A 23,632-nucleotide genomic window follows, 5' to 3' on the forward strand; every position below is an offset into this window, starting at 1 on the left:
ACTTATGAGTAACTCACAAGTAACGTGTGTCGACGTGTGTCAATGATCGCGTGACGTGCCTACAACTTATGGCCAGCGTTATGCGGAACGTGTGAGTCATACGCTAGCATAAGTCTTAAAATTTCAAGCATGGAAAATTTGAGGACAACCGAAAAGTACAACGTTTAAAGCCAGCGTACAACGGCGTATGGCAGTGTTTTTCAGCGTGCTCTCAATGTTATCAAAACTTACCCATAACGTATTCGACGTGTACCAGCGTTTTAGACAAATTTTCCAAAAATCGGCATAAGCTGGCTAAAACGTCAAGGTGTGACTGGGCCTTAAATAAGCTTATTATATTTATTATACAGTAAATAGCTGGATTCAACATTACTTATGTTAACCAACCTAAGAAACAAATACAATCCTGGGATCCATCCATCCATTAGGACCATACTCTGTGCAGAGCGTTGGTGCCGCCGAAGCAGTCTCCTTGGCTATTGGGAACAATCCTGGACGGGTCGCCACTCCGACACAGTATACCAGCATGCTGGCACTCATTTTGCCGACCTCGGAAGGATGACAGGCAGAGTCAACCCCACCTGGTGTTAATTCAACAGCTGAGCGGGATTTGAACTCAGGACCCTAGGATCCCAAGCCCACTGCCTTAACCATTAAGCCAACACCAGGCATATCCTGGGATGATAAGCAGAGTTATGGATCAACTAATCACTACAAGCATCACTTCCTGTCAAGTCAGCCAGAGGGTGCATGAACTGCAAATGGACTCCAGAGTGTTAATGATTAAAATAATACTTTCACAAAGCTCTCCTGAGAGGCTATTTTGTAAATTATGTTTGCAAGTTTATATCTCATGCACCCAATCCTGGTAAAAAAAATCAATTAATTGATTAATTAAACTGTCCTTCTCGGCCTCACCTTCAGCCATGACCTTTCTTGGGCTGATCATATCACAAAGCATTCCTCCAAAGTCAGTCGCAGACTGGGCATCCTTCATCGTTCCAAGTCTTTCCCTCGAAAATTAGACCTACTCACAGTGTAGTGAAAGACCTTTGTCCGCAGCTCATTGGAGTACTGCTCTCCCCTATGGGCTCATGCCCCAATATCACACCTCTCTCCTAGATTCTGTAGAATCTAAAGCTCTCAAAACTATTGGAATCTCCCATAATGAGGCCGCAAAGTGCAAAGTCTGTTGCTTTCACATCGCACACAAGATGGTGCTCTCTGTTTTTCACCACCTCTTCTCCAATATTGCCCTCTCAGTCCTCTGACCCTCCCAGACAACTGCATGATGCACACATTCTTCCAGTAACCCCCTCCTGGTTAAACTTCAAAATTTCAGGCTGATTGCACACCTCAACTCTTTTATTCCTCGCTTCTCCTGTCTATGGAACCACTTTCCAGAGGCTGTTCTGTCTCACTCTTCCCTCCAGGGTTTTAAGCAGGCAGTACACAACCATCTCTTGATATCCTCAACTCTGTCCCATGATCATTTTACTGCCTTGTACCTTTCCTCAGCCAATCATCTTACTTGCTAGTTTCAGTGTCTCATCCTCTCCTACCTTTTATCTTTCCTTGTTCATTCATTCCCTTGACGTTTTTTCCCCACTGTTGGATCTACTCTTTTCTTCCATGAGCCTTGTTCCTGTAAATAAATAAATAAAAAACAGAGGAAAAGATTTTCAAACTGCAGATAGCTGGCATTTTAATTTGTTTTTCAGCAAAACTTTAGTTTACTCTGCCTGAAACCAACTTGAGCCACCACCTCCTCTGTTAGACAATTTTGGGTTGATTTTTACCCACAGTACAGATTCTTGCTCCAAGACTCACGATACTTTTCCACACTTTTGAGCATATAAGGAACGTAATCCTAACCGAAAATCTTCTCCAATACACTTTCCTTCCTGCTACACTGTCGCAACATAATTTGATCGAAATTATTGCTGACAATTTGCCAAAAACAATGAACCAGTTCAGACATCAAACTGTTGCTCCCTCCTCCTATGTATGCAGCACAAGGCTGTGAGTAACATCATTGGCTGGGGGCACAGCTGTGCTGCTGATGTAATGCACCTGTTACCAGTACACTGGTACATATTTCACTGACCTCAGAAGGATGAAAGACTGAGTCAACTCTACCCAGTGTTAATTCAATGGCCCAACAGGGGCTTTAACTCAAGACCCAAGGATCTTAAGGTTCCCCACTTTAACCATTAAGCCAACACCAGGCCTTAAATGGTTGCGTAACTTAGGCATTGCTTACATTTCTGTTAAGTGTGAATACATCATTATCACACCACCCCAGACCAGGTGCCCAACAGATGACAAATGGCATAACAGCGTATTTGTGTTGTCGTGAATTGAGCCTCGACACGACCTCAGAGGTCTAATTGACTATACCATATTAAGTATGTGCTGTATTGTAGTTCCAATTATTTGATTGGCTTTTCCAGGTTCTGTGATTCAATAATCAGGAGTGCCAAGCAATGAACTGTCATTGCTTGGCAGTATACAGTACCGCCACCTAACCCGTATACAGTACGAATACGACGGTCGACTCCGAGGTGTGACGTCACGGCTAAATGTGAAGATTTCGACTTTTAATCGCAAAATTACCTACTTTATAAATCGCAAATTGGAAAAACACATCAAACTATTTTGGAGGTATCAAGGGATAGATTAGCATTGAGGTGGGCTGAGCGTTTGGGTTCCCCTTTGAGATCTGTCAGGTTCTTCCTCATTATTCCCATTGCTGCAATAATCACTGGAAGAATTTTGGCTCTTCAGATTCCAGGATCTTTTCACTTCATTTTTTAGGTCTTGGTATTTGATCATTTTCTTGATTTCTGCAGTTCAGGCCAAAATTGCTGGGAATCCATACCTCACTTAGCAATACCATTTTTTTCTTTTATATAACTAAGTACAATATCCGGTCACAATGCTTTGTTTTCCATGTTCACACTTGATTGGATCATCAGGTTGTATGTCAGCATTACTTCCTTGTTCTCAATTATCTATTTTAGTTCATGTTTCCATTAGTTTTCTGGGACTGAGATATTTAAATTTTTGCAGATGTGCCAGTGGATTACTCTCCAAACCCTGCTGTGCCTTTGTGTGTAAACCTGTTCTGACATGAGTTTTTTCCATCCCAATAGGAGGTGGTTCAAGCTTTCTGTTTCTACCTTGCAAAATCTACACTTGACCGATTGACTCAGTCCTGATATTTTTTTAAGCCATTCATGTAGTGTCCTTGGTCTTGGGAATTTCAAAATAATTCATTCTCCATCCCAGTCGAACTGACCTCTTCTTAGCCATTCCAATGAGCCTCCTTTGTCTACACCTAATCTGTCCAACTCTTTTTTTTTAATATCTCCCTGCTCTTTTGTCGTTCTCCCAGTTGGCGGTGCATATCTGTTACTATTTCGCTTTATATTTTTATTTTGACTTTTTTGCAGTCTTCAGGGCTGTATTCGTTGCTGTTTCAGTTTCATGCATAACATATTCCATTTCCACCTGTCTTTGGAATTTTTTTTGCGAGGTGGGTTAGGGATCTGGCTTGCTTTCTTCATGTTTGCACATAAATTTGATTCTCTCGTCTGTTGAACTTTTCATGTATTCAGCCAATCAGACAGTTGCCATTCTGTGCACTTGGTTGAGTTCCATCAGGCCACTGCCTCCTTCTCATCTCAGAAGGAACATTCTCAGGATGTGTGACTGTGAGTGTGCATGTGAAGCTGCTGTGCTTGCCCCCATCCCTTCCATACCCTCTCTCTTCTCCGTTTCATTTTTTTCCCCTTTCTGTGCTCTCTCGGCAATGCTGCTTAACCCTCCCACCACGAAACCTACAACCTCAATCTTGTCATCCACAAAAACAGTACTTCATGCTGTCAGGACTATTTGTATACATAATTGAGGCTCATAATTTTGTAATTTTGAATGTAATTTTTTTTTTTTTTGGAATGTTGTGGATTGTAATTGTGTAATTTTCCGTTTCTAAGGTTCTATGTTTGGGTAGACATTAATTTGCATCAAGTTGAGTTGATAATATGGTTGGGTGAGATGGCTGGAATTACATTTTCCCTTTCTATTTTCTTGTAAATTGCATGCAAGAAAAATTATGAAATGTAGGGTGAATGCATTTTTGAAATAACCTTACCACAATCCCACTCATCAGATGCATCAGGGCAATCTGGCTGTCCATCACACCAGACCCTTTGGGCGATGCAGCCGCCCCACTGGCACATCACTTCATTTTCTCTACAGCCCACTGTACACAACAAGCGGTAACAATGATCGGTTATCTTGCTATGAACTCAACTTTTATCAGAGTGATTAATAATTTTTTTTTAATATTAAACATTTATGTTGCAATTTGTATTCGTTTCGGCAGTACATATGCAAAAATTGGAATGATACAGAGAGCAAATTGCAAGGATGACATGCAAATTCGTGAAGCGTTCCATATTTGAACATCCCAAATGAATCAAGATGACACCAACTCTGCCAAGCGGGCAGTGGTTCAGAAGCGAAGTCCGACTAGGTAGTTTGAATGTGGGATCAATGAGGCAGAGAGGAGTCAAGGTGGTGGAGATGATGCAGGGAAGGAGGAATTGAGTGTTATGTGTGAGGGAGACCAAATGGAAAGGAGACGGGGCGAGGAGGTTGGGAGGAGGGTACAAGATGTTGCACGTGGGAAGGGATTGAAGGAGTAATGGCATGGGAATAATAGTATCAGGAATGAGCAGCAAGCAGGTGGTCAGGGTGGAGAGATGAGAGGGAGGAACAGATAGTTATAGCATGGTTGGTGATACAGAGGCAAATGGTGTGTGTTATATCGATACATGGACCACAAATTGGAAGGACTGAGGTGGAGAAGCAAGAGTTCAGGGGTGCTCTGGAGAGGATGATGGAAATGGTTGAGCTAGAGGTGATGATGTGCATTGCAGGGGACTTCAACATGCATGTGCCATGGGAGTAGCGGAACTGGGTGAAGAAGAATGTGGTGGTAAATTTGGTTGGGGAACAAGGAATAGAAGGAGAGGATCGATAGCTGGTGGAGCTGGTGGCAAGGAATGGGATGGCCATAGCTGAGAAGCAGAACAAAATTACTGACAGGAGTGGACGGCAGAGAACAGAACTAGATTTGTTGGTAGTGAGAAAGCGACAGTTGTGGAGGGTCAAGGATTGTAATTAAGGCAGTGGTCGGAGAGCATGTCACCCTCCCCCCCCCCCCAGTACAAGCCGGTGGTGTTTGATATATGCATGAAGAAAAGGAGTGAAGCTAAGAGCAGCGGTCGGAAAATGATTAAGTGGCGAAAGTGCAGGGCCAATGTCCTCATGGAGTACAATGAGAGGATGAGGACCAGGTAAGGAACTTAGTGAATAAGCTGAAGGCTTGGAGGAGTAGTGGAAGAAGTACCATGATGCGTTTTTGGGGAATTGCAGAAGTGTTGTGTGGAAGGACATCAGGAAAGGGTGCATCATCAATTTGGGGCAGAAATCAGGTATGGTGGATGGATGAAATAGCGAAGGTGACTTTAAAAGTGCACCTCACACACAAAATGTGGTGGTCAAAATGACAGTGGAAGAGGCTCAGCAGAAACTCCGTTCATGCTGGTGGGTTTGTGCTGCTGCTACTGGCTATCGCAAGAGTTCTCGGAGGGATATACCTGAGGTGCAGCAAGGCCAACGCCACACTGAACTGCTGTGCAGCCGTCCAGGTTCCCAACAACTGACTGGGTCGAGGAGAGAGCACATAGACAATGGATCCACAATGTGTGCATGAGCAGAGCCACGCAGGACAGGTTTCTTTGTCCCGTCATTCCCCTCTTGAGTCTTACGCTTCCCCGAATGAAAGAGATAGAGTAATTGCTGAGGCCGTCGTGGCTTCAGGGTGTGTTGTATATAATTCATTAATTTAATTATGATTGCCACTGAGCTGCTGTGCTTTCTTTCCTTTTCCCCAATTTCTCTGTCAACAAAATCCCCTGCTTGATGAAAGCTTGTTTAGCCATTGGGAACAGAAGCCATAGTGCTTGAAAATAGGCTTATTAACCCATGAGACTGCCAGATTGGGTCTGCACTTACGTGCCTCAATCTGGAATGTCGATGAGCTCCACTCAATTATTCCTGTTAGCGACTCCGACACAGTTTTTGCGTTCGTCGATTCATAGCAAATTAACCTGGTGGATGCAATACGGTTGTCTTTCGTTTTGCAGTGAAACATTATTTTTTTTCAGTAATGAATTCCAAAAGAAAAGAAAATGAAATTAATGAAATCTGTATTTTCTACCTTATGGTTGATTACAATTCTATATAAACGATGCTGCAAAATTGTGTCTGTTTCAAGCTGCAGAATTTTCTTCACGACAGTAATATTTGGCATTTAAAGCGACAACGTCAGCGTGCCAGCCCAATGATTGAAGAGTATCCACCCTCATAAAACCTGGTGAGCCAGAAATGCGTCCGTGGAACGATTCCCATCCAAACGGATGGAATGGCGTTGCTGGATAGAAAACAGTTGGCTGACTAATTCAGTAGGTAACAGTGCAGCAGCAATCACACTGCTTGGTTTCAGTGGGCAGTTCTGTGTCTTTTACAGACTGCAAACTCGAGGGGGAGCACTCGGTAGAGTGCAAAACCTCCGCCGCCAATACTGCTAGGTCACTCAAGTGAACCTGATATCCTATTCATTCAATTTGACATCAACAGTGCTCACAGAGTTATAGTTTGCAACTTTCCCTTTTACTTTTAACTTTTACATACTCAATTCATTCGTCATAACTCGATTCCTTGAGACAGAAATTGATTTGACGTAGGTATATCCACCTGAAGTTCCAAAATCAGCCGCAATTATAATTTTGGCATGTTTTTTGTTGGAAATCACTTACAACTTGTAGAAATGCAAAAAAAAAAATCGAAATTTTTTTGAAAAAAAAGTTGCAAAATTTTATTTTTTTTCTCTAACAATTTTTTTTGGGGGGGGGGTTGGAAATCACTTAAAACATGTAGAAATGCAAAAACAAAAATTCTAATATTTTTTTCTAAATGGCCGCCATAGTGGCCATATTGGACTTTGGACTAAGTCCAAAATCTAATGGCATGATCCTTGGACCATACCTAATCCCCCCACCAAGTTTCGTCGAAATCCGTCAAGGAGTTTTTCTGTAATACTGTTCACAAACAAACAAACAAACAAACAAACAGGGGTGAAAACAGTAACCTCCATCCATCTTCGATGGCAGAGGTTAATAAAGCCAGAAGGAGCTATTTTACTGTAATATGTTATTCCCCAGCTGTAAAATCCTTATAAACTAGATAATGAATGCCTATATCAGGTAGAGGTGTAACAGGCACTCCCTTTTGGTCAGAACCCTTGCAGAAAATGTTTCTTTGACACAAGGGTTCACTGCCATCATTCCAGCAAAGTGGTACTACTTGACATATATACAGGGTGACTCAGAAGTAGCGCCGGATTTCTGTCAGTTTATTGTTTGTTTGCCATTTGTATTACAGTGCACAAGAAGGTAGAAATAAATGAATGACATGTTTATCTAATCATTTATTCAAAAAAAAATTATTATGGAACTGCACCAAGCTGTTTGACTTGCAATTTTCAAAGTGCCCTCCCTCATGATCAATGCACAATTGCAGCCGAGCAGGCACATAGCCGCACACACGTCTGCAGAGTTTTTTTTTTTTTTGTATACCTTGTCGAGGCTCGTATGAGAGCTAACACACAACTCACAGCAAGGGGGCATGAGACAAGAGGGGCGGGAGTGGAAGGGACAAAACAGTGGGGAACAGACACATTAGGTGAACTGTGGAAGGGAGAGGGATGGGGGGAATGGGACGGGGAACATGGCGAAGAGAAGATGGACATTACAGGGACTTTCAGGAAGGAAAGCAGGGGAATTGAAGGAAGTGGGCTTGGGTGGATTATCGGGGGAAGAAAAGATCGAGGATTTGGATGGGGGATGATAAGAGGTGGTGGTGAACAGCTGTTTTGAAAGCCTGGAGGGAAGAATGGGAAAGAATAGAGTGAGGTGTTTATTCCAAAGGCGGGAAAAAAGAGGAATGAAAGAGTGAAGATGAGCAGTGATTCGTGATTTTGGTAGTTTTACCAGAAGGGGGTTGTTGGCGGACCTTGAGTGCCCTGTGGAAATGTGGTGGGGACAAATCACAGAGAGAGCAGGGGGGCAAGGCTGGAGAGGAGTTGGTAGAAGACAGAAAGACTACCGACCAACCTGCGGTGATTGAGTGAGAGGCCCAAAGACTCAGCTTCATTGCGGGAGATGCCGATGATCCTAAATGCCCTGGTTTCGACAGCGTGAAGCCGAGAAAGGTGGGAGGCAGGAGAACCAGCCCAGAGGGGAGAGCATTGCTCCATCAGGCTACGGCCAAAAGCTTTGTAAGTAGTCAGGAGCTCAAGAGGGCCGAGGAAGGACTTTGCACGACGGAGGATTCCCAGTCGGCGACTGGCTTTTGAGGCGAGGTTGGAAATGTGACTTTCCCAGGAAAGGTCATGGCAGATAGTGAGACCCAGAAGCTTGAAAGAAAAGACTTCTTCCAGAGGATTGTTCAGAAAGTGGATGGGGGGGTTTTCTAAATGGTCCTTTCAAAGAGACATAGTGAGAGTGTGAGATTTGTCTGGATTGAAAGATATGTTCCACGTGTTGCACCAGTTTGTTCCACAAAAATTTCCACAAACTCCAACCGATTCCATTCAAATTCGGTACGATTATGGCTTTTGGTCCAACTTAGGTCATGGGCTATAAATTTTTTCCATAACACTTCCGACATTCGAAAAAAATCGATAAATCGATATCCCTTGTGGGATTTTCCATTCAAATCCACTCAAGTTTAAGGCCTACGGGGGATGCAAATTTCCACTTTGCCCCGGGCGCCGTTTACCTCCGCTACGCCACTGCCGAAAAATCCCTGATTTGCAGAACAAATCGATAATTAATTTCATTCTTGCACTTCCCACTCGACTCCCCAAATAAGCTTAAACGCAATTTCTTTTTAATTGCTCGCCCTCCCTACCTTTTCTGCTGCATACACTGCATTTGTGTATTGTGCTTGTGGTGCATGTGAGAAATTTAAGGTGTTAATTAACGTTAAGATGACGAAATCGATCCAGTGCATGCAGTTCACGCTGTGCAAGCTTTTTGTGCATGACCTCATTGCGCGTGTCCTATTGGTTGCTCAAGGTCATTGCCCTTCGCTTTACTTTTGCACCGACCACTCACGTGTGGTTTGGGATGCAACTCATTTGTCATTGGTCAGGCTATGCCGAGGAAAAACGTGTCACATTTTCTCCTGTTCCGCTATTGTCCGGTCGCATCTTTAGTGCTGTGGACTACCGATTATCCTTTTTCCTGTGATTGTGTTTCTGCTGTTTCGCGTTCTGACATCGTTTCTTAAACGTTCGGAGGAACAATCCTGAGCTCGGCTGATTTTCAAACGCCGTTCGGTTACACTAACATTACACTTCCTATCCGTGAGTTATTATTTTTGCGTTTAACCACTCCCCCTTTTTTACATATTGTTTTTTCGATATAAACCCCAACTTACAAATTTACCCGTCAAAGTCGTACTCTACCCTACAATTTTTTTTGTTCCAAAAACCGTAGTTCTTTTCAATCTCGGTTTACCTTTTTCAATAATGCTGCCTAAAAAGAGGGTTTGTCTTGGGCGTCAGACAGCGTTAGCCACGACTCGAAGGGTTTCTAGGGCAAACGAGTCGCTCGAGGAAACTACCGCCCGACTTTCACAGAATGCCCTGCGCGCAGCGGAAATCAGGGCTTCGGAGGGCGATGAACAGCAGGCGGTTCGGCTTTCCAGGAACGCTGCTGCAACAGCTGCTTCCAAGGCTCGAGAGGATATTGAGCAGCGATCGGTTCGGCGTTCCAGGAACGCTGCTGCAACAGCTGCTTCCAGGGCTTCAGAGGGCGATGAACAGCAGGCGGTTCGTCCTTCCAGGAACGCTTCTGGAACAGCTCTTTCTGGGTCTACTGAGACTCCACAAGAGCGACGCGCAAGGTTAGACGGTAATAGTCAACGGCGGGACAACATCCGTGGCGTCACGTGCCCAAACAAACAGTTTTGGTTTCGAAAAGCTTTTCAGTACGAGGCCGAAGTTAACTATTCCATGCGTGGTGACATACAAATTGGTGAGATGCGCTTCACCTGCCAATTTTGTTGTGCCCTTAAGTGGGGTGGGGAGTCGCCAGGGATGTGCTGCTCCAACGGTAAGGCCAGTCTACCTCCACTTGAGGAACTGCCACAGCCTTTAAGGGACCTGCTTGCAGAGTCTTCATTGACTTCAGATAGTTTCCTTAAGCTCATCAGGAAATATAACAGTGCCTTCCAAATGACCTCCTTCGGGGCGCATGTTGTTAGGGAAGGGGGTTGGATGCCTACGTTCAAAGTTCAGGGTCAGATTTACCATCTAATCGGGTCGTTGCTCCCTTCGCAAAACTGTAAACCTTCGTTTTTGCAGATTTACTTCATTGCTGACTACAACAAACAGGCTGATGCACGAATTGATATTTTCCCTCCACCTGAGGACGACGAAGAACATGACACCTTAGACAGGGACGTGCTGCTTAGCTTGCAACGCATGCTGCACGAGAAAAATAATTACGTTCGGAGTTTTAAGTGCGCCTTAGAGTCAGCCCCATCCCCTACTTTTTCCGTTGTCATTGACGCGGATAAGAGGCCTGCGGGGGAGCATGCCCGCCGATACAATGCCCCTTCATATAACGAGGTCGCCATACTCCTCCATGGGGACCAGCGTAAAAAGCGGGACATTGTTTTGCACAGTCGCGATAGCCATCTTCAATGAATCGATGAAACGCACCGGTCATATGACGCCTTACAATATCCGCATCCGCGCTTTGGCCCAAGGTTAGGATTCTACGTCTCGGCACTAACATGCGAGCTCACCTGCGTGGAGACGGCACGTCTGCGTCGTTCGCACAGGCTCTCCTTACACTTAGCGACGGCACGATGCCAAACGACGACCGCGGCTTCGTTTCATTAGACTCCCTTTGCAGCGTTGTTGCTACTGCTTCCGATCTTATGGATTCAGTTTTCCCACAACTTCCCCTTAAATATTCGGACAGGGAATGGCTAAGTCAGACGGCCATTCTGGCCCCAAAAAATGGCGTTGTGAACAACGTAAACGATCAGCTATTCCAGCTCATTCCTGGAGAGGCCTACGTTTACAAGTCTATTGACAGGACTATTGATCCAGAAGACGCAGCAAACTATCCTATTCAGCTGTTAAATTCACTCGAGCCTCCCTGATTGCCCCCCCACACCTTGAAGCTCAAAGTTGGTGCTCCTATTATGCTGCTCCTCAATTTGGTTTCTCCAAAGCAGTGTAATGGGACACGCTTCGTCATCAAGGCATTAACACCATGTCTCATTAAAGCCACGATAACTACAGGCTGCGGCCGAGGTGAAGTAGTCCTTAAACGTTCTGAAAACCGAACTCATCTTTTGCGTGTTACTTCCCCCTTTTATCCGCCTGTCAATACATCATTTTACCCTACGTTTTCTATGGTACCATACAGGTCCGGATCGAAGAGTCTTTACGCGGTTTAGGACCGTCAATTATGAGGTAGTAAGCGTTTAACTGTTTAGTGGTGGAGCTACGCTTATTGTGGCTTTCAGCAGCTATTCAGGAAATTTGCAAGAAATCCCAGGCAACGCCGGGCTTTACTGCTAGTATGTATGTATATATGTGTATATATATATATATATATATATACATATATATATATATATATATATATATATATATATATATATATATAGATATATATATATATATAGATATATATATATATATATATAGATATATATATATACATATATATATATATATATATATATATATATATATATATATATATATATACAGTATACACGAATGTCTCTCTCTCTCTCTCTCTCTCTCTCTCTCTCTCTCTCCCTCTCTCTCTCTCTCTCTCTCTCTCTCTCTCTCTCTCTCTCTCTCTCTCTCTCTCTCTCTCCGACCTCTCTCTCTCTCGACCTCTCTCGACCTCTCTCTCTCTCCGACCTCTCTCTCTCCGACCTCTCTCTCTCTCGACCTCTCTCTCTCCGACCTCTCTCTCTCTCCGACCTCTCTCTCTCTCGACCTCTCTCTCTCTCCGACCTCTCTCTCTCTCCGACCTCTCTCTCTCTCGACCTCTCTCTCTCTCCGACCTCTCTCTCACTCCGACCTCTCTCTCTCTCCGACCTCTCTCTCTCTCCGACCTCTCTCTCTCTCCGTCCTCTCTCTCTCTCCGACCTCTCTCTCTCTCCGACCTCTCTCTCTCTCCGGCCTCTCTCTCTCTCCGACCTCTCTCTCTCTCCGACCTCTCTCTCTCTCCGACCTCTCTCTCTCTCCGACCTCTCTCTCTCTCCGACCTCTCTCTCTCTCGACCTCTCTCTCTCCGACCTCTCTCTCACTCCGACCTCTCTCTCTCTCCACCCTCTCTCCTCTCTCTCTCTCTCTCTCTCTCTCTCTCTCTCTCTCTCTCTCTCTCTCTCTCTCTCTCTCTCTCTCTCTCTCTCTCTCTCTCTCTCTCTCTCTCTCTCTCTCTCTCCGACCTCTCTCTCTCTCTCTCTCTCTCTCTCTCTCCGACCTCTCTCTCTTTTTTCCCCCAATGGAGGGGCCTGTCAAAGCCTGTCATCATGTTTGAGTCATTTCTAGCAGGAGGTGACATCAGGGTAACCGGGAGGACAAAAGGGGTGGGGGAGTGGGATGTGGGGGTGGGGAGGAGAGGTTAAATCACTCAATGCACAGGTAAATTTGACAAACAGGACGACCTTTTGATCTGTCAGCGAAGTGATGGGAAGGCTCCGCGAGTTCATTATACTTACCACAGTGTTGCTCATCACTTGCATCATGGCAATCAGCCACACCATCACAAAGCAGGCCCGGATCAATGCATCGCCGATCAAATGGGCATTCCCACATTCCACGTTCATTGCAACCTGCTGAGGCAGAACTCCAGAGATGGTAAAAGCATCAATTCTTTCAGTGCACATTTTTAGCTCACCTGGAACATAGTTCCAGGGAACTTTTGGGATAGCGTATCATCCGTCTGTCCATACATAAACACTTGCAACATCTTCTCTGAAGCTACACATGATTTTGAAGAAACTTTACCACAACGTTCATCACCGTGTATGTACCAAAGTTTGTTCATGGCACTAAAAACAAATCGGGCCCGAGCAGGGTCCACAGGGGCCCAAAATAGGTGTTTTCTTTCTGCTCAGAAACTGCACATGCAACTCCGATGAAACTTGACGACAACTTTCATCACCCATGATGTACCGAAATTTGTTCACGACATTAAAAAAAAGAAAATCGGAATCTGAGGGAGTTTATGGGGGTGGGTGCCCCCCAAAATATGTATTTGCTTTTATCTCCAAAACTACACCCACAAATTTAATGAAATTTGACGACAACCTTCATCACCTGGTATGCACCAAAGTTTGTGCACACCATTAAAAAAATCGTTGTCTAAGGGAGTCGATGATGGGGGAGGGGGGGTTTGGGGTTTCCCCCTAAAATAACTATTTGCTCTCTTCTTTCTCAAAAACTGCACACAAGTCCGATGAAACTTGACCACAATTTTCATCACCCGTGATGTACAAAAGTTTGTTCACTTGATTCATATATATATATATATATATATATATATATATATATATATATATATATATATATATATATATACATATATATATATATATATATATATATATATATATATATATATATATATATTCTATATCGAGGTCTGAAGAGGTCTACGTGGCTAAAAGACAGTGGGCCAAGCATCCAAAATGTGTCTAGTTTTTGACTTTCGTGACCCACCTCTGGTATCTAACTGAAATTTTGCAAAGATTTAGATAAAAAATCACTTAGAAAGAATTCACAACTCGTCAATGCAAAAAGTTGCACATTAATAAGTTATGCTAATTACCAAAACCTATAGCGCCATCTTGTGTCCATTCTAAGCTCGATGGGTATTACTCGATCGGAATTCTGATGTCTATGTATTCATAGGGAGACGACATGAATGTGGGTGATATGGGTCTGGGTCTGGGTCTCTCTCTCTTTCTCTCTCTCTTTCTATCTCTCTCTCTCTCTCTCTCCCTCTCCCTCTCCCTCTCCCTCTCCCTCTCCCTCTCCCTCTCCCTCTCCCTCTCCCTCTCCCTCTCCCTCTCCCTCTCCCTCTCCCTCTCCCTCTCCCTCACACACACACACACACACACACACACACACACACACACACACACACACACACACACACGTATAAATAACATAATATGCAAAAACAGTGATTGTAAATAGTAATGCTACTAATTGTTGATCTACAGACCTCATTCATCGGCATAAAAGCTGAACATACAAGTCAGGAAGACATGCACTGGACTGGCATACCAAAATCAAACACAGTGTATCATAATATCATCCATCAGCAAACTAATCATCAGTCATTCTTTGTTCAATCACTGACACACAAATCGATCACACACCAAAGCTGAAATTATTTACACAACACTTTAAAAAAATTAATATGTATATAATATCTCCATTATATATTTTAAGCAGTGGCAAGATCATTTCAATTTCAGTTTCTATAGGTGAGTATATTGTGTGCCGATTGCTTAAAATTGGAGAGTTGGAATTCTTCACATTATTTCTTCAGCACCAAGGCGGATAACATGAAATGTTTAGATTTACTTAATATATGTCCATGTACTGCTGATCAAAGTTTCTTCAAAACTAACCTTTTTGCCATCAATAAAAAAATATATGTACCGTGGTGCCCCCAGAATCCGAACGCCCCATTGTTTGAACAAATTGGAATCCGAACAATTTTTTCGAGAAAATTTTGCCCTAAAAACCGAACACATTTTCAAAAACCGAACACAACGTAACGTTCATGTTTGTTCACGTGCGTCTCCCCCGCCTGTTCGACCCGCATCTTCGCACTTTGTTCATTAAGTTCGCCGGTGGAAGTCCTTGTGAAAGCATCTCTCGTGTGTTGATCGCTACTTTACCTCGTGTTTTCACCTTGATTTGTGCTTTTTTTTTTACTCATCTTGTGTTTTAATTAATAACAAAAAAGCAATCCGATCACGTGGTGTGACGGACTGTCGGGCAAGGATTTAATTTCACAGAAAAACCGGTTGTAATTTGGAATATCCATGATTACCTCAGCCCGATGCGTTTGATGAAAGTGATTGTGGTTCTGGGGGCATCATGTTTGATGAGCTGCCCTGGGGGCAGCGCTCTCGCAGAGTGTGCGAGCGATCGGGACCCAGGACGGAGCTCGAGCCTGTGTGGACCTTTGGATGTGGTGATTGTACCAGTTTACATACAATACACCGCCACCGAAGGTCATTTACTCATCATATTTTACCTTAAACATGGGTAATTTCAGTTGAAAGTGTCTTGAAAGTGGGTTTTCTTGGGGTTCAGGAACGGATTTATTCACTTTTCATTATTTCTTATTGGGAAAATAGTGCTACGAATTTGGAAATCAATCGCCCTCAACATACAGGTTCCTTTAGCTCAGTTATGTCGATAAGTCCATGTTCCATAGATAGCTCAACTTCCATTGTTTAATGGGCAGAAATTGATTAGATGCACTGTGATTTAATTTAATAGTTAGGGAGCGATCACAACACAAAGGAAGCTGACCCTCCCCCTCTTCTGGGAAGAGGAAGAAGAGCCCTCCCGTCCTGTGATTCATGACGTAAACAACTCCCTCCCACCCGTGGTTGAGTGGGGGAGGGAGCACGAGGGCATGAGTCACGCTGGGAGCGGGGGAGGGGGCCAATAAGAATAAAAAAAGGGACACTCTGCTTGGCTCGCGTTGGTTGGGGCTTGGCTAGTTCAGTAGGCCTTCAGGTTCTGCTTGGCTCGGGTTCGGGTTGAAGGCTTTTTGGTTCTGCTTGGCTCGGTTCGCATTTTAAGCTTTGGCTTTGTTCGGAAGAGAGGTGGTTCGCTTTTTGTGCTTGGTTCATCAAAAGAGAGTTGAGCTGGTTGCTCGGCTCGAGCTTGTTGGTTGTTCATCGAGAGAGGAGCGCCAGTTGCGAGAGTCGTGAGTGTTTTGCGATCTACTTCGTTGTCCGGTTCGGCTGGCTCTTCTTGGTTTGTGGAGCTCTTTGTTCTCCGCTTGGCTCGCGGCTTGGTGCGACACCTTGGCCTCATCTTGGAGGTGGTTCTTCGGGGAAGCGACGCATCGACGGGAAGGATCGGCGCCTCGTCTGACCAGCACGTGTTCAGAAGCGCGAGAGAATAGCTGGAGCTCGGGAAGGATCTCGGCTCACGGCGATTGGATCCAGCTCGCTCTCGCTGGAGCCCGGGTCCGAGCAGCTTGAAGACCACACGAGGTGGAGAGGTTCGAGATAGGTTTTGGGTTTCAGCTCATCTTTCCCTCCGAGTTGAAGTCCTTATTAAAGGCATCAGCCACCATTTATTGGGTGTGTGTGTGCGTGCGAGTGTCCGTGAGCCCGTCTAATAAGTAGGAAACTGTTAAGTGCCTGTGTTGTATTTGCTTTACATTTCATAGTAGAACTCGGCTGTAGGTTTTTGCTCGTGTCCTGTCCCCAATCCCCATCCATTCATTTATTGCATGCCTGTGTTCAAATAAATGTTCTCCGTTGTTGAATGTCACCTGCTCGTTGCGTCCCTTCCTCCATTGACTGCCATAATTGCGTTCGGAATAATTAGCTGGCTGATTATAAGCCGATAAATCGTACATCTGGTCGGATGGGACTTGGCGATATATAACCGCTCGGCAATCGCATACGGAACGAGCTGCTTAAGCGGCTCGTTTTCGTGCAGGTCCCATTGAGGTATAAACTCCCGGCATTTCTGTCCGCGCGAATAATTAGGTACATCGACAATTCGGCCATCGGCCCTGTAACGCGTGGACAGAGGAGTTGGCTGGTTTATTGTGTGGTTAAAAACACCCGTAGCTGGGTTTCGGCGTTGATCCGGAAGCTACGACTAGATTGCTCGTTCGGTGGGCGCGCGCGGCCACAATTGGGCTAAAGGCGGTCGTCCGCACGCTGAACGCGCCGAAATCAACAATAATAATTTTGGAATCCGAACTTTTTGCAATTCGAACAGCCTCCTGGAACAAATTAAATTCGGATTCTGGGGGCACCACTGTATTCTACAAACATGTCTCAAAGTGTTTTGCATAGTTTTATCTGTTGCTTACACATATAAATGTTCTTTTTTATATCGACAGACATTTTCTTCTGTTTTGTCATCATTATGAGATGTTTTCCAATCATATATAAAATCTCAAAACTGGAGGAACGTTCACTTAATCATCAAAACATTGTAATGTGTATTACGACTTGTGATGATGATAAGCACGAGCAATCCATTTATAGTACTTGCATATAGATTATGGAAACATGTACTTAATACACTTCATAAAATTGCAAACTCACATCTGAGCTTCACTGCAAACATATTTTTATCTTGTTAAATAATTCTATTCTTCAACATTAAAATAGCTTGTTAATGTATAGGAAAACTGGAAACTTTACCAATGTTATTGTCGAGTAATATGTGTCTACTCTGTGATTCATTTTTCGAATTTTAAGTTAGTCCATACTCCATACGAGTCTAAATTTCAGTAAAGATCATTGACACATGTCACGGTCAGTTTATGATTGAACTTCAAAGGATGATACAGATACTAAGTGATAGCAGAATTTAGAGCAGAACATCCAGTCGGATTCATGACAGTTAGATTCTATAGTATAGTAATCACTGGATATTGATTTTGACCGCTGTCAAAAATTAGTTTACGGTAGAAAGGAGATCCTCCCTTCCAGATCCGTCACATTCTTCATCATCATCATCATCATGATCATGATCATCACCGGGTGCAGCATCGGTGGCTCCAGCAGCTGCAATCCCCACACCGAGCCTGTGCTGGCTGTGGTGTACTTGTAGTGCCTTGACAGCGACCTTACTTTCAGGGCTTCTTTCCACATCAATCCACTTAGCAGCACATTCCTGAAATTTCTGAATGCTTTTCTCACGAAATAGAATTACTTTGCTGTGGGTGTTGATGACATGCATAAAACAGAACCCCGAAGAACTGCCTTCAGAATCTTCGGCAGCACCAGCATCAGACGCATGTACACCACCATGACAGCTAGTGAGTTTACAGCTTGCCTGAAACAAAGCGCATGATTGGATGATGAGTGTGGTGCTGTATGTCAAAAGCGCTGTGATTGGACAATGTTTATCATAAAATTGTCACAATTTTGGGTGTTTTTTCCATATTTTGAAAAAATGTGCAAGTTTTGTGCTTGACGAGTTTCAGATATGATTTCTATAATATTTTCACACAACATATAATAAATACAGGTTGATACACGAGGTGGGTCACGAAACTAAACAAAACGGGAGCTCAGTCCACGGTATAACAATGATCACTGGATCACTTACACCTGGAATCATTTGGAAGTATCCAGAAATGAGCAATTAGCTTGAGCAAGAGCTCTGGTTTCTTTTCCAAAATAAATTTAATGGGGGTACCATTGAATAGTGCAGGTGCAATTTCATGGACAAGTCCAATGCATGTTTCCATAGACGGAATGGTTTCATCATCTTTTACTTGTTTGTCCAGCAAGTTAGCACGAGGTCAAATGGTCATTTCGTGTTTTACAAAGCATAAAAACACGACTGCACACCACAATTGCAGAAATGACTGAACTATCTGATAATCTGCCACATGCATCGAGACTGGCTGGCAGTACTCACTCCTCAAGCCATTGCTAAGGAGTTCATACACATATCAGCAGATACTCGCCGTTGTGTTTTTGACAAGTTTTTAGGTAGGTTGTGTGTATGTTTCAAGGTCGGGTGTCTCTGTGCACCAATAATTCAAACAATGTTCATGCATAATCCCTTCACCAACTTGAAGCTTGATATCAAGCTTCAAACTTGTGACTATTTGGACGATTAAATCAAATGAATTGAATTACAAACAAAAATCCTCTTCCCAAAAACAATTTGAAACAATGTCCCCAGAAAGTGTAACAAAGTTTAGCCACAAAATGCTCAGAATGTCCCACAGAGCATGGAGAATACTAAAGCTTCAAGGGTCCGCAGGCCCTGGACCCCTCACCGTCCAGGCTTCACACTCTGCAGTGATCGATGCTCTTGGCTCTGACCCACCATGGTTTTAGCATCTTTTACAAATCAAATTGATAGGAGTAAAACACACACAAAACGGAAATGAACAGTGATGGACAATACAAGCAGCAATAAAGGGATATCCTGATGTTGATGAAGTACCTGAAGGAAAGAGGATTATTTAATTATGGAACAAATTACTCGATCCACATTGTTTTTGCTAGCAAAGTGACAGCTGGCAACTGCAGTGGAAACCATTTGACAAATTGAGAAAAATGTGGATTATAGCTTTGTTACTTGTGCAATTAAAGTAAATTTATGGATTTAAGAAACATAATAATCAAAAATACATGCTACATGCTCTGTAATAATACTATGTCATCGTCAAATTATGTATAAGATATGCAAGCAAAATATTTTATGATGTACAATAATCTGAGAATATTAGTGAAGTTTCGAAGAAACAAATTATCATACAATAACTCATGTTTTTTTGTTCTTTTTTTGTATGCATCATCAAGGCTTATGGAAGAGCTTGTACACTGATCAGGACATAACAGGATGCAAAAGGAACAGTAGAGAGAGGGGGCAAACACCAATAGCAAAGCAGAAGGCCAAGATAGAGGGGGACTTGAACAAGCAAAGGGTGTGGGGAGGAATGGGGGGCAGGAGCGGATGCATGGGGTGGACAAGATGGATACAGAAGGAAAAACTGGAAATTTGAAAGGAGGTTTGCTTAAGGGGGTGAGGAAAGTTTTAACAGAGGTAGAAAAGATCATGGTTTTGGATGGGGGATGATTTAAGATGGTGGTGAACAGCTGTCTTGAAGACCTGGAGGGAAAAATTATATTGAAAAGAATGTGGAAGTTGGTTCCACATGCAGAAAAAAAACAGGAATGAATAACACTGAACAACAAAAATTTTTTACTGGAGATGTGTAAAGTGATTTAGACTAATTTGGGTACGCTGATTTCAAAAATCATAACCGTTTTGCTGTATCACGTCAGGATTTTCAGTAACAGAAATATTCCCATTGCCTCGAAGTCAGGATTTCAATGAAATTTACAAAAATTCATTTATTCATTTATTTCATCATGAATGCTTCAAAATTATAGAAATTACAGAAAAACTCCACTAGAATGTAATTAAAAATGCTTTAGGCATTTGGCTTTGCGTTTGTGCTGCTCTGTGTCAGTTTCACGATGCAGGAACCAGCAGAAATCGCCCATCATGTTCGGGTTGTGCCGCCCTTGGTAACGCGTCTCCATGAGTGAAAATCTCTTGGTGGAATCGCTCGCCGTGCTCGTCCGAGACTGCTCCCAAGTTGTCAGGGAAGAAGTTCAGGTGCTGGTGTAGGAAATGGATTTTCAGGGACATCCTGGAGCCAAGTTTTCTGAAGGACTCCAGCAGCTGCTGCACTATTTCTTCATAGTTGTCCGCGCGCTCATTCCCCAAGAAGTTGTCCGTCACAGCTTTGAAGCTCCTCCACGCTGCCAGCTCTTTGGGGTTTAGAGTTGTCGGAAAAGTTTCGTCCTTCATAATCTGTCGGATTTGCGGTCCAACAAAGACACCAGCCTTGATCTTGGCCTCCGACAAGGTGTTGCCAAACTTTTCCTTGAGGTGTTCAGATCTTGAGGTGTTGAGGTGTTCAAAAACCCACGCCCATTCAGATCCATTGCCCGTACAAAACTTTTCATCAAGCCGAGCTTTATGTGGAGTGGTGGAAGGAAAACCTTGGCTGGGTCGACAAGGGCGACATGCTTCACGTTGTGTCGACCAGGTACATGCTCTTTTCGCTCTTCCCAATCTTTCTTCGTCCAGTGATTCTTGTCGTCTCTGCTATCCCAGAGACAAAGGAAGCACATGTATTTCGTGTAGCCTGACTGCAGCCCTAACAACAGCGCCACCACTTTCAAGTCTCCGCAGATGTGCCAGTTGAAGTCATTGTACTTGATGGAATCAAGCAGCTGCCGCATAGTCTCATAGGTCTCTGTCATGCCGAACGCGTGAGCCAGTGGGACTGATGGTTTCTCGTTGCCATTGTGGAGCAAAACAGCCTTCAAGCTGTTCTTCCCCGAGTCGATGAAGAGGCGCCAGTCTGCAGGATCGTGATCACACCCAAGTTCTTTCAACAGACCGTTGATGTCACTGCAGAATGTCATCGTGTCTTCCATCTCAAAGAACTCAGCCATGTCTCTGTGACGTGCTCTGAACAAGGATATCTTGGTGTTAGGTTCAAGTAGATTCCACTGCTGCAGCCTTGATCCAAGCAGCTCTGCCTTCGCCTTTGACAGCGAGAGATCTCTTACAAGATCATTTAAGTCTCCCTGGTTTAGAAGGTGTGATTCTTGAGTGTCGGGTTCAAAAGTTTCATCATCACCATCCTCTTCACCACTGCTTACAGCTATGTTCTGATCAGCTGGAGGTGTTGGAACGGGGTTCTCGTCATCAGGAGGCACAGGTTTACGAGCAGAGACGCAGTCAGCGTACTTGATGTGACCTTTATTCTTCTTGTTGAAGCCGGCGATGCTTGTGCAGCAGAAATAACAATCATCATGATGATTCTGCGGCTCACGCCATATCATGGGCACCGCAAATGGCATGCTCGCGCGCTTGCCCACCAACCACTGAGTCAAGGTTGTGTGACAGCTTGTGCAGCAGATGTGTGGTGCCCAGCTCTGTTCTTGGTCCCCCACCTTACACCCGAAGTAGTGAAAGTAGGCGGCCTTCATTTTCACTGCTGTAGATATACTTCGCTGTTGATCTTTTTTGGTATACCGACCACAGACATAACAGAAGTTGTCAGGATGATTGGTACAGGAACGCCTACTCATCTTTATCTGAAAGAAAGAAATATAACACAAGTTAACAACAATTGTACGAAATAGACATGTTAAAGACATATGTAAATTTCATTGAAATCCTGACTTCTAGGCAATGGGAATATTTCTGTTCCTGAAAATCCTGACGTGATACAGCAAAACGGTTATGATTTTTGAAATCAGCGTACCCAAATTAGTCTTAATCACTTTACACATCTCCAGTAAAAAAAAAATTTTGAAATTTGTTGTTCAGTGTAAGTAGAGGTGAGTGTTTGCAGTGACGACATATGAAGTTATGTGCACCTGTGCAGTTACTGTTGCAGTGATGAATTTTGCAGTATATAAATGACATTTCCTGATGATGAAGTGATACTGTTTTGTTCGGGTCTTGAATGTTTAACTTCTTTTGTTTAGAAATGTTAGTAATATTGGTTGTAGAGGATTAAATGTACATGTACAGTGACCTGCAAAAGTATTTACCCCCTCCCAATAATGCCACATTTAGATAAATTACGAATTATGTAGAAACAATTTTTCCAGTTGAACTTTTTTATTCATAACTGAAGAAAGCAAACTCAGTGCTGTTATAGTTAACGGTTACATGTCAGGAATACCTGAAAAATAACATGTACAAATCAAAATTCATTGGTTGCAACAGTATTCAGCCCTTGAGGTCAATACTGGGTGGAAGCACCTCTTCCAGGAACGACTGCAATGAGTATTTTTTTTGGATAGGTCTCTACCAGCTTTACGCAGTGAGATGGTGAAATCTTTGTCCATTCTTCACGTGAAAATTGATCTAGTTCTGCCTAGTTTGATGGGGAATGTCGATGGACTGTAATTTTCAAGTCTCGCCATAAATATTCAATTGGGTTCAGGTCAGGACTTTGACTGGGCCACTCAAGAACATTTATTTTCTTCTTATTCAACCACTCCAATGTTGCTTGAGCTTTGTGTTTTGGATCATTGCCCTGTTGAAATGTCAATCTCCTAGCCAGTTTCAGATTCATTTAATGGCTGACTGATGGAGGTTTTCATCAAGGATTCTCCTGTACTTTGCGCCGTCCATTGTACCTTCTATCATGACAAGCTTTCCAGTCCCTGCTGATGAAAAAAACAGCCCCACAACATGATGCTGCCACCACCATGCTCGACAGTGTAGGCCAGCGGTAAAACCTCGATAAAGGGCTATATTTTAGGAGTTTAATCAACCGGCTTGACACAAAGCTACAACAGGTCTCATATGAAAGATGGTGATCTCAGGAACACATTTAGCCCTGTTGTCCTCATATTTTGGTGTGTGGTCCATGAAATATTCATATTTGAAGGATACACCCATCTGAATATTTGGACCATTTCAGAAAATCACATAATTTCCCATAAACTACAAGACAAAGAGCCCTCTTCCTACACGTTTGGTATTGAAATGTGTCGATTGGACAGGAGAATAATGTAGTATCACAACCACATCATTTTATGTGAATTTATATGCCTTTATTGACAAAATACGATAATTATCTAAATTTTTAGGACTGCCATAAGGAAAATATCAGAGAAGGTGATTTTTCAAAACCGATGTTGACATTGCTATGTTCAGTAGTGA

At 43.4% G+C, this 23,632-nt stretch overlaps 1 protein-coding gene and 1 non-coding gene across 4 annotated transcripts in view; one reads left to right on the forward strand and one right to left on the reverse strand.

Moving 5' to 3' along the window:
- Positions 1-23,632, reverse strand: part of LOC147014147 (atrial natriuretic peptide-converting enzyme-like) — a 131,635-nt gene that overhangs the window by 31,958 nt on the left and 76,045 nt on the right. For all 3 annotated transcript variants that reach the window (XM_085851848.1, XM_085851849.1, XM_085851850.1), the window contains 2 exons: positions 12,898-13,014; positions 4,157-4,267 (listed from right to left, as the gene is read on the reverse strand). In XM_085851848.1, the coding sequence (XP_085707974.1) occupies positions 4,157-4,267; positions 12,898-13,014 (228 nt within the window). The remainder of the gene's footprint in view (positions 1-4,156; positions 4,268-12,897; positions 13,015-23,632) is intronic.
- On the forward strand, positions 4,375-4,469 carry LOC147014148 (U6 spliceosomal RNA). Its single transcript, XR_015050948.1, has one exon. It is a non-coding gene; the product is annotated as a U6 spliceosomal RNA (small nuclear RNA).

This window comes from Eptatretus burgeri, chromosome 13 (assembly GCF_056783735.1).
Source record: "Eptatretus burgeri isolate ZD-2024b chromosome 13, Ebu_testis_v1, whole genome shotgun sequence".
Taxonomy (NCBI): Eukaryota; Metazoa; Chordata; class Myxini; order Myxiniformes; family Myxinidae; genus Eptatretus; species Eptatretus burgeri.